The 12,018-nt window shown below is 42.5% G+C and overlaps 1 protein-coding gene across 2 annotated transcripts in view; it reads left to right on the forward strand.

Annotated features, from left to right (window-relative positions):
• Positions 1-4,632: 4,632 nt before the first annotated feature.
• Positions 4,633-12,018, forward strand: part of LOC103627145 (uncharacterized) — a 31,595-nt gene continuing 24,209 nt past the window's right edge. Inside the window, exons 1-9 of one of the 2 annotated variants that reach the window (XM_008647453.3) lie at positions 4,633-4,948; positions 5,055-5,193; positions 5,310-5,381; positions 6,671-6,772; positions 6,852-7,020; positions 7,149-7,247; positions 8,075-8,224; positions 10,024-10,063; positions 11,140-11,197. In XM_008647453.3, the coding sequence (XP_008645675.1) occupies positions 4,883-4,948; positions 5,055-5,193; positions 5,310-5,381; positions 6,671-6,772; positions 6,852-7,020; positions 7,149-7,247; positions 8,075-8,224; positions 10,024-10,063; positions 11,140-11,197 (895 nt within the window). In that variant the 5' untranslated portion in view covers positions 4,633-4,882. The remainder of the gene's footprint in view (positions 4,949-5,054; positions 5,194-5,309; positions 5,382-6,670; positions 6,773-6,851; positions 7,021-7,148; positions 7,248-8,074; positions 8,225-10,023; positions 10,064-11,139; positions 11,198-12,018) is intronic. The other variant, XM_008647452.4, reaches the window with a different exon arrangement.

Genomic DNA, 12,018 nt, shown 5'->3' on the forward strand with positions numbered 1-12,018 from the left:
TCTAGGATTACCACGAATTAATTGAACTTGAGTAGGGTTAAGGAAAATAAGTGATCTAAGAATAACCTTAACCATCTCGTGGTCATCCCACTTTTTGCTCCCGAGGTTGCGCACTTGGTTCACCAAGGTTTTGAGCCGGTTGTACATGTCTTGTGGCTCTTCCCCTTTGCGAAGCCGGAAGCGACCGAGCTCCCCCTCGATCGTTTCCCGCTTGGTGATCTTGGTTAGCTCATCTCCCACGTGTGCGGTCTTGAGCACGTCCCAAACTTCCTTGGCGCTCTTTAATCATTGCACCTTGTTATACTCCTCTCGACTTAGAGAGGCGAGGAGTATAGTTGTGGCTTGGGAGTTGAAGTGCTCGATTTGGGCCACTTCATCCACATCATAATCTTCATCCCCTACGGATGGTACCTATACACCAAACTCAACAACATCCCATATACTTTTGTGGAGTGAGGTTAGATGAAATCACATTAAATCACTCCACCTAGCATAATCTTCACCATCAAATGTTGGTGGTTTGCCTAATGTGATGGAAAGTAAAGGTGTATGTCTAGGAGTGCGAGGATAGCGTAAGGGGATCTTACTAAACTTCTTGCGCTCATGGCGCTTAGAAGTAATGGATGGCGCGTCGGAGCCGGAGGTGGAAGGTGATGAAGTGTCAGTCTCGTAGTAGACCACCTTCCTCATCTTCTTTTTCTTGTCGCTACTCCAATGCAACTTGTGGGAAGAGGCTTTCTTCTCCTTTTTGCGGGACTCTTTCGATGAAGCCTTCCCGTGGCTTGTAGTGGGCTTGTCGCCGGTCTCCATCTCCTTCTTGGTGTGTTCTCCCGACATCACTTCGAGCGGTTAGGCTCTAATGAAGCACCAGGCTTTGATACCAATTGAAAGTCGCCTAGAGGGGGGGGGGGGTGAATAGGGCGAATCTGAAATTTACAAACTTAATCACAACTACAAGCCGGGTTAGCGTTAGAAATAGAAACGAGTCCGAGAGAGAGGGCGTAAAACAAATCGCAAGCGAATAAAGAGTTTGACACGCGGATTTGTTTTACCGAGGTTCGGTTCTTGTAAACCTACTCCCCGTTGAGGTGGTCACAAAGACCGGGTCTCTTTCAACCCTTTCCCTCTCTCAAACGGTCCCTCGGACCGAGTGAGCTTTTCTTCTCAATCACTTGGAACACAAAGTTCCCACAAGGATCACCACACGATTGATGTCTCTTGCCTCAATTACAAGTGAGTTTGATATCAAGAAAGAATGAGAAAGAAAGCAATCCAAGCACAAGAGCTCAAAAGAACACAACAAATCTCTCTCACTTAACACTAAAGCTTTTGTGGAATTGGGAGAGGATTTGATCACTTAGGTGTGTCTAGAATTGAATGCTAGAGCTCTTGTAAGTGGTTGGAAGTTGAGAAACTTGGATGACTTGAATGTGGGGTGGTTGGGGGTATTTATAACCCCAACCACCAAACTAGCCGTTTGGTGGAGGCTGCTGTCGCAAGGTGCACCGGACAGTCCGGTGCGCCAGCCACGTCACTAGGCCGTTGGGTTCCGACCGTTGGAGCTCTGACGTGTGGGCTCGCCTGGCTGTCCGGTGGCGCACCGGACAAGTCCTGTAGACTGTCTGGTGTGCCACCCGCGCGTGCTCTGCTCCTCTGCGCACGCTGGCGCGCATTTAATGCGTTGCAGTCGACCGTTGGCGCGAAGTAGCCGTTGCTCCGCTGGCTCACCGGACAGTCCGGTGTGCACCGAACATGTCCGGTGAATTATAGCGGAGCGGATTCCCGAAGCTGGCGAGTTCAGAGTCGCTCTCCTCTGGAGCACCGGACACTGTCCGGTGGTGCACCGGACAGTCCGGTGAATTATAGCGAAACGCCTCTGAGACTTCCCGAAGGTGCAAAGTTTGGCTTGGAGTCCCCTGGTGCACCGGACACTGTCCGGTGGCACACCGGACTGTCCGGTGCGCCAGACCAGGGCAACCTTCGGTTATCCCTTGCTCTCTTTGTTGAACCCATTTTTTGGTCTTTTTATTGGCTAAGTGTGAACCCTTGGCACCTGTATAACTTATAGACTAGAGTCAACTAGTTAGTCCACTTATTTGTGTTGGGCAATTCAACCACCAAAATCAATTAGGAAAATAGGTGTAAGCCTAATTCCCTTTCAGTGAGGTCACGAGAAACCCGAAGACAAATTGGTGAAGTACCTGGAATCTCGAGTCTAAGGCAAGTTGTGTCCTTGATCACTCTTCTTTACTTAATAATGTTCTTTGTTAACCACTGTGACATGCTCAGGTTAATTTGATGGGACCTAATAGGTTTCCCTAGATTTGTTTACCCCACCTCTTGCAGACAAATGAATTACTGGGTAGACTTGCTATTGCTCTACCTGGCTTTAGGATTAATGTTACATTTGTATTATGATCATGTTAGTGTAAATTAAAACAACACAAACTTGGTCTATAAAAGGTGTTAGTGTAAAATAAAACCAAGTTCGTATGAGAAGGGGAGAGAAAAATTGACTCTTCACTTGATTGCTCTCTTGAGATGTGTATTAAACTAGGAGCAATATGTAAGTGAAGTATAAGTACTAAGGAAGACAAAAATCACAGTAAAGTAAAGTGGACAAGGGACACAACGATTTTTCTCCGTGGTTCGGCCAAAGCCTACTCCACGTTGTGGTAACCTCCTTCGGTCAAGGGTTACACCCAACCCCTCTCAAGTGATCCAAAGATCTAACTTAAGTGCCACAATATTCTTCCTTATATCTCAACCCGTTTGCGAGGAATCTCCACAAGTTGGAATATCCTACGCCTTACACAAGATGACCACAATCCAAAATCAGAGTAAGGGAGGGAGAAGAACACACACAAAAGCGCAACACACACAAGAAAAGCCAAAGAAACCAGCGCAACTCCATGTCAGTAGAACAACTCGAAACAAGTGCTCGGATCTCTACAATCACAGAACTGCGTGGATGCAATGAATCAGAGTGTTGGTGTGCTCTTGGTATGCTCGGGTACTTCTCCATGGAGCATAGGGGTCCCTTTTATAGCCCTAAGGGGCATAAGAGCCGTTGGAGCTTCATTTGGAAGCTCCAAAACTTTCTCAATCCGTAGATGCATCGGACTGTCCAGTGCACACCGAACAGTGCATAATGGAACGATCCTAAATCCTCTGATTGCTGGTTTCTTGTTCATGGGGGGGGGCACCGGACTATCAGTTGACCCATTTAACCGTTGGCGCTGCTGACATGGCCAATGTAGGCATTGGCCGAGCCGAGTAGAGGCCGAGGATGGCCAGTTCGCCGTAGAGGCCACCGGCCTGTCATGTGCTGCCCAGACTAGCCCAATTTCTTCTCTTCTGTGCCAAACTTCTTTGGCTTCTTTTGACTTGACTTGAGAGGTTCTATAGCATTTAGACAAACATAATTGGTACCTAAAATAATTAACTAAGTGTTGGAATTATATATTTTCATTCCTTTTTCTATGATTTTCAATGTGCTTATTACTAAGTCCAAAAGCCATTTTTCTTGCACAAGTGAGTTAGTAACCAAACAAAAGTGCAAGAAACATAGTATAATGTAACTGCAACTTATTCAAATACTTAAACCTCATATTTTTATAGGTTTACCTAAAGTTGCACTCTTGGCCTTCCAATTCAACTTATTTAGACTTCTTGTATTCAATTTGCTTTTTTTTTGAACCTGTGCTCATGCTCATATCTAAAGTGTCAGATCAAAATGATGTGTTATACATTTAATTATCAAAACAATTAGAAATGGTCCAATACCACATTTTCTTTTAATCTAAACCTGATGCATAAATTGTTATGTTTGGAATCACATCAGTTTTTATAAACTTTTTTAAAAAACTGGATGGTTCCAAATAGGCTCTAAGTTAGAGCACTTGATTAATTTTAGTTTTAAAACTAAATAGGAATAGATCTTGATTCTATCCCGATTCGATACGTAAAATTTATGTCCATTTCGGTAACACGTCATCGTGGCCGTTCATTGCCGATTGGAGGAGTGGAGAGCTCCCGATCTGGAAGAAGAAACCGAAGAACGCCCAGCTCCAGCCGAACCGAACCTAGGGATGAAAACGGGACGGGTACCCGGAACGGGTATCGGATACGGGTACCAAAACGGGACGTAATTTCGAATACGGATACGGGTATTTTGTTTGTCGGGACGGATACGGGTATTACCCGGATATTGAACCTCGGATACGGGTAGGATACGGAATCACTAATACCCGGTCAGTACCCGAAAATCCCGGATCGGATACGGGTACCTGGAATTCGGGTACCCGTTTTTTCTTTTTCTGCATAATATAGTTATAAAATCATAACTTTTACATATGAAATCGGATGAAGATAAAGTTTATATGAAAATTGTAGAGCTTGAAGAGATCTATGACTTTGTAATACATCAAATTTTTGTTTAAACAATATTTTAATAATTTAATTGTATTTTGATGATTTTCTATGACAAGAAATTAATAATACATAAATAGTCTTAAAAAATCGTGAAATTTTACGGAGATACAACATATGTCCATATGTAACCATAAAAAATGTTTGGATCATAAGATCTATAAGATGCCCACATTTCTTTCCTTTCACTTTCACTTATTTGTATGAGTTACATGTGAAATTAGTGTAAGTATCCAAGTTTCAACATAATCAGTACTTCACTTTATTATTTTCATACGAGGACTTGAGTTATCTTGGGACTCGGGACTTCGTGAGTCGGGGACTCGGGAACCGGAGCACACACCAAAACCCCCAGTGCCGCCGGCGGACGCCCTCCAGTTTCCGGTCTTCACTAACTCCCCGTTTTCCGTACTGCTGCGGCGCCTCGGCAGTCGGCACCACAGCCGGCAAGATGCCCCCCTTCCGAATGCCTTCCCACTTCCTCGCGCTTCCGCTCCTACTCTTGCTGCTCCTCCAGGTAACCTGATCTCCGCCCAAACCCCCGATCCACTGACTGGATCTGACCATGTTGAGGTCCCTTATGGATTTGAATTTCCCTTCCTCTTGTCCTCTGGACGCGGCAGGCGCCGTCCCCGGAGGCGGCCGAGTCTACGCCGGGGACCCGGACGCGCAAGATCGGCAGCTCGGGGGCGTCCTCGGTGTTCTCGCTCTTTAACCTCAAGGACAAGAGCAAGTTCTGGACTGAGTCGATCATCCGTAAAGGTCCGGATCCTTTGATTTTCTCTTTTAATCGTTTTTTATGGATTTCTGTTTGCTTGTTGCATGCTGTGCTTATGCTTGATACCACATTGACGGCTTGTGCTCATTTGATTTTGTAGAGTTCGATGACTTGGAAGGTTCTGCGTCGCGGGACTCTAGCAAAAACGGCCTGCTCAACTTCACAAGAGCTGGTAGGCTCCTTGCGTCTGTTGGCACTCCTGGGGTTATATAACACAGGGCACATACACATTTCAAACAGGCTAACTGATTATTTTGAATAAATCTTGGATTCTTGGTACTCGGTACTTTCTGCTCTGCCAAAGCCTCTACAATTATATAACACAGGGCACATTTCAAACAGGCTAACTGAATTTTTTGAATAAATCTTGGATTCTTGGTACTCGATACTTTCTGCTCTGCCAAAGCCTCTACAATGATATGCGTAAGGAACAATTGGATCTATACCATTAAAAGATCCAAACTTTAGATATATACCATGGACCCCACATGTCATTGACTCATGTGGACCCACATGTAAGTGAGATAGTAATGGTATGGATCCAAAGTGGTGATCTTTTAATGGTATGGATCCAAATTTCCCAGTGTACTGTATCAATACATAATGCCATTTACTGAGTAGCCTAATATTTACCACTGACTGTGGCAGCAGCCAGCCACTGCTGCAGCAAATTACTGTAGCAGTGACTAGCTGCACTTCAGCCGCAGCTAGCACAAGCGAGCACATAATAATTTCTGGGTCATTTGTACCTTGTGAGTTGTTATTCATATCATCAGCTCCTTTTTTCTTATGGATATGTGAATATGAATGTCGTGGGTGAAGATAATTATGTTTAGGTGCCCCTAGAAAGGCCACAATGTTGCAACAGGTGAACTAGAGCAGGGAGAGACTACATAATTCCAGATTAGCAACCTTTCTGTCCAGATATGCATGTACTTTGTTGATTAAGTGGTGTGGCCAACTGGAGATAAAAATCAAGTCCATATGACTGCATGTGGAGTTTAGCTTGCAGTTTAGACAAAAAACCACAAATATTAGTTTGCCGGATATATGACCAACTGATAAGCTTAGCTACATTAGTGTAGTATATCAGCATGCCGGTTATGTCTAAAATTTCAATAATATGCTATTGCTGTGGAGTAGCAGGTTTGTTATCAGCCTCCTTAAGGTCCTGGGTTTGAATCAGCCTCAAATAAACAAGGGTAAGGTTGCCTAGGGATTCCGTTTCCTAGATCCACCTGTGCGGGAGTTTTAAGCACTTGCTACCTGCCTTTTTTGTTTGATCTTGTATTTTGAGAAGTGATTGTAGTTGCAGCCTTGACTAATTATATTATGCACATCCATCTCAGACAATCAGGAATCACACATGAAGTATGGATAGTCTAGGTGCTATTGTTGTGTGTACTTATTTAAGAAGCAGAGTTCTTTTCACTACTAAATTTCGTCTTTTCTTATACCAAGGTAATATTGCAAACTATTTGAGCCTGGCAGAGGTTGATTCCATATATCTTCCGATCCCTGTGAACTTCATCTTTATTGGATTTGATGGAAATGGACGGCATGGTAAATCATCTATATCAAATCACAAAGTTTGTAGTCAGTTTGTTTATACTAAGCATTAACTGTTCCTTGGTTTTGTTAGAGTTTAAGTTGGGGCCTGAAGAACTGGAGCGCTGGTTTACAAAAATAGATCACATATTTGAGCACACAAGAATCCCTCCAGTTGGTGAAGTTCTTACCCCGTTCTATAAGACTACTGTTAAGAAACTTCAGCATTATGATCTTCCTTTAGTCAGCCATGTGAACCACAAGTAAGCAATATGTACATTTATGATCCAACTTAGGGTCTGTATATTCAATCTAATTTCTGTAGTTAAGCCTTGACATGCTTCCATGCGAATGGATTCCTGATGTTCCGGCTCATTTTCTTTTGATGCAGTTTCTCTGTGCATGCCATACACATGGGAGAAGATGTCTTATCTGTTTTTGAGCATGCTATAAAAGTTCTATCCTGTAAAGATGATCTCGTGGATTCCAGGTATGTTGTTTCTGAATACCCATTGTTTCCATTCTGTTCATCCTCTGGTTCGGTAAAATTTCAACCATAAAGCAGGTTTAGTTCAATTATTATGATAGACTGATAGTGTAACATATATCTGCATTAAAAGGAATCTTAGTATGGTCTTGCTCTTGCTGTTGATTGGCAATTTAAAATGAGTATATGAAAGGTTTAAATTTGTAATTTTTTCTGTCTTCATATAACCTTATCATGTGTTATTTGTGCATGTATAAAGAAAGCATGCAGTCAAACCTATACATTTATGGAAAAATAATCTAAAACTGACTGTTTAATCCTTTCTTGTCTTAATATAAATGATATGCAGCTTCCCTGCTTGTTCACCAGAAAGGAAAAATTTACTGTTTCGTTTGGTCATATGGAAATAGCATCATTGAGTTCACGATAGAAGATTTGTAGAGTATTATAAATTTTTTTACTATCAGTTCCATATAAAAAGTAGTGTTCAAAGTTGCGTATAAGAGGCCGTGCTAGTGTCCAGAATGTAACATATTTACAAAATGAGGGAGCACGTTATAGAATTATAGACGATTCTGCTATGTCTAGACTGTAGTCAACTAGTCATGTTAACCTTTGATGTTAATCTTTGATGGTACCTTTCATGTTTACCTTTGACTGTAGTCATGTTAACCTTTGATGCGTTATAGACAATGCAGTTCACAGAGAACTCAGTTTCCAGAATTCCAGTGACATTTGTCTATACTTCTATGATGGTACTTGGTACCTTTTGCATTTCCCATAACTTTCACTACCACTGATAAAATATATCCATTTTTTCTTTGTTGCAGAGAAAATGAAGAGATTTTTTTGCAAGTGGATAGTGCTCAAATGGAACATATATTTTCAACTCTTGTTGATCACCTTCAGATACAAGAGGCTTACAATATCTTTGTTCTGAACCCCAAGCCTATTGGCAAGAGGATTAATTATGGTTATCGGTGAGTTTGAACACTTCTGTTACAATGAACCATGTGTAACTGATGCAACATGGCAGAAAGGGCAGACCTTAGTCACAAGGTTCCCGGAACGTTGGGAATGAGGAACGGGAACGAGGAACACGGTATGTCTGTTAAAGCAACATGGAACGGAGATGGGTATACAGCTGATCCACGTTCATTCGATAAGTGGAACATGTTCCCAACGATTTAGGAACGTAGTTAGGGAACGATTGTAATGGAACAGGGAACGATGAGTATATTGGCTCTGTGATAGCAATTATATTTTCAGCCTCCATCCAAAAGTTGTCATCCTTTATTGTCATCACTAAACCTCAATATGGAGTATATTGGCTCTGTGGATTGAGGTCTATTTAAATGGCAGCCAGTACTCAGATTCCTATGCCGCTTCCTTCCTAATCCCTTCCTCTTCTCCTAATCCCTCAGCTTCCTACGCGGCCAGTCGATTCAGCTTCAACCAGCACCGGTTCAGCGCCGTTCACGCGGCCAGTCGATTACTCTTCCGCTTCCTCTTCCACGAGCGGTCGATCGATTCCTCTTCCCCTTCCTCTTCCACGGGTGGTCAGCTAATTCCTCTTCCCCTTCCTCTTCCACGGACGATTGGAAGAGCTTGCCGTCGACAGTGGCTCTGCGCAGCGTCCCAGCGCGGACGGACGTCGCAGCGCGGCGGCCGAACGACGCAGCGTCCCAACGCGAAATCGCGGACGGACGTTGCGGCGTCCAAGCGCGGCGGCCGGTCGACGGCAGCGCGGCTTCCTCAAGGTGTCCATCGTTCCTATCTACAATAGACGACGTTCCACGAGCGTTTCTTGGATTGTTCCCGTTCGTTCCCGTTCCTCGTTTCGGGACGAAGTTCCCGGAACGCGGAACGCGCCATCGTTCCTCGTTCCCTGTCACTAAGGGGCAGACCCAATGCCGAACATCAATGGGGTTTGGGGAAGGGATAAACCGAGGCAAACTTTCCCCCTCAAATGCGGAGAAGCTCCTTCGAACCCGCGACCTGGTGACTCAGTGAAACCTGAAACAGCTCTCACCGCTGATCTAACTGATGCAACATGACGCTGCAAAAAAGCATTTTTTATATTAACATGGCACTATCTCATAAAAACAAAGAAGATTTTCATTTTCTTCTAACTTTAGATCTTATGAACAAGTATCTTGTCGTGCCGCAACCTACTACAAATATATTTGAATCCAATCTACACTGCCTGTAATTTTACTTAAATGTTTAAAATATGTTTGGAATTCAATCTACACTGTCTCTAGTTTACCTTGCCCCAATTTTTTTTAAACTGATGTGAAATGTGACTTAGATATTCAGAACAGTATGAAAACAATAAAGGCTCATCTTTTGATTTTTGTATGCTACCATATCATGCAACCACGATATCTTCTTTCTATATGATTTATTATCATAGATTTCAGGATTGCTTATGCTCCGTTTGGATGTCGATATTGGATAGGATGTAATTGAATTGGGTTGAATACCAAATCAGGCATGGTATTGAAATGAGATGTAATTCCAATTCTACTGTTTGGATGTCACTGAATTGGAGTTTGGAATTGTGCGGTCTAATTCCGCGCAATACCGAGGGGTGAGGCTTTGTATTGGAGGAATTGAGCCTCTGATTCCAAATCTCAATTCCACGTGCAACCAAACAACAAAATTTAGGAAAGCTGATTCCAATTCCCAATTCTGTGCTCCAATATCTACATCCAAACGGGGTATTAACTGTTTCTATGTTTATTTTCTTATTTTTATGTGCTGTCTATTATCGCAGGAAAGGCTTCTCTGAGTCTGAGATCAATTTGCTCAGGGAGGTAAGCTGGATTCCATATCAGACTTCCTATTATGGTTTGATGAATATCATTGTCACTATCGTCTTGGTTTTATAATATCTTGTGTGTATGATATTTCTTTATACTTATGTCTTGTTATAAGAATTATTCTATTCAAGCTCTAGCTTCAGTATGCAGAATTGAACAATACACATTTGACTTGTAGAAGAGAGTTTCGACTAAACTACCTTAAAGTTACCTCACAATGTCAATTTTCCTTAGAAGCTATTAAATTGCAATGAGTTCACCAATATTTGGATTGAGGGAACAATTGTATCACCAGAGAACTTAAAGTAGTTACAGCAAAGAAGAAAAAATTCCATGGGGATCTTCACATGATTCTGTTTGATTTGTTTTTGGAGGTGTTAAATCAGTAAGCTGTAGTTTCAGACAGATGGGAGCTGGATGAAAATGTTTTTTACACAAGATCTATGATAATATGTAGAGGAAAAAGAATATAATATACCTACTGTGGTGGAGGCTACCTGGGTACTGGCCCCTCCTTATTGTCTCTGTCAACGTAGCTCCTATTGCTATTCCACAAGGTGGGTTTTTAGTATTCTAGTCTGTGTACTAGCGCTACTGCTGTCCTTCGGAAGAGGTAGAGTATGGTAAGGGAGAGAAGATTTGGGAAATGGAAAAAGAATATCTAAGCGGTTAGGTTTGCAGCTCTCTGCAGGAAGTGAAGAGGAAAAGCAGGTTGCTCAGTCACTGATATTTGTTTCCTGAGCCAGTGCTATTCCTAGGAAGAGAAGGATACATCTTTACAACATCGGGGATGTCTTGTTGGTTCTTAATCTGAGTTATTGTCTGAAACTTGCTTATTGTGCAAATTTTCTCTGGGACCCCAGGCATTGTTACATATGCTTAACTGTTGCTTCTCATGTAATACCAATACCTTTTTGTTGTCAATTCGAATGGACACCATTTCCTTCTATACAGAGCTACCGCGCAAACAAAATTTGTTTTGTTGTCGTTCTCCAATTAATCTTGGTTTTATTTAGTCTAACTTAAAACTACAGTTTTGGATCATGATAAGCTAGTTATAATTTTTTCAGAACAAGACCCTGCAAGCTCGGATACTCCAGTCTAAAAGTGACAACAAACTCTTCCTTGGTAAATATTGTATTTCCTCTTTATATTCTTATTTATGAATTTCAGTGACACAAATGTTGGAAATGTATATGGATGCCACTGCTATGTTCATATGTGGACCAATAAGGAAAAATATCTTTGGTGGATTAAGATATTTCACTATAAGTTGGTGGATGCAGCTACGAAATAAAGAAATAGGTTTGATGACTAAGGATTGTATGCTTATTCCCTTTATAATGACTGTTGACTGTACTATAAAGTGTCAAGATTTTTTTGGACTCCTGGTATTTATCTCGCACCTAAGTAAATAAATCTTATATGGGCAATTTTTGCCTCAATATGTTTTTGTTAGCAGTGCATTTTCCCTTTCCTGTAATGGCGTGTGCTTGGCATAGATAGAATACAGGCTTGTTATGGTAGGAGATGTCCTGATTGATGTAGGGATCAATCTGTATCAGACTTATTACTTTATTAGGAATATATGATCCTGATTGATTGAGGAGATCACTCTGGCACTATTTCTATAAGCCACATGATCTCCTCCCCTATATATACTGTAACTGGTTGGTTCTAGTCTCATTCAATATACAATTGCCTGCACAACACATCTCCTTCTCTCATGATATCACGAGTTCGGGTTCTTCCCGTTCACTCTTTTGCTTTCTAGCGCCCTCACCGGCGCTGCACCTCTTATCTGCTGCCACGGTCGGTGTGCAGCTGCCACCCTCCTTGACGTCGCTGGCAGCATCCCTGCTCCGGAACCCACTGACGCCCTCGATGACAATCTGCGTCTCCACGCAGGCCAGCTGGCTCGCGACGCGGCTCTGGCGCGCGCTCGTGAG

The sequence above is a fragment of the Zea mays genome, chromosome 5, assembly GCF_902167145.1.
Source record: "Zea mays cultivar B73 chromosome 5, Zm-B73-REFERENCE-NAM-5.0, whole genome shotgun sequence".
NCBI lineage: Eukaryota > Viridiplantae > Streptophyta > Magnoliopsida > Poales > Poaceae > Zea > Zea mays.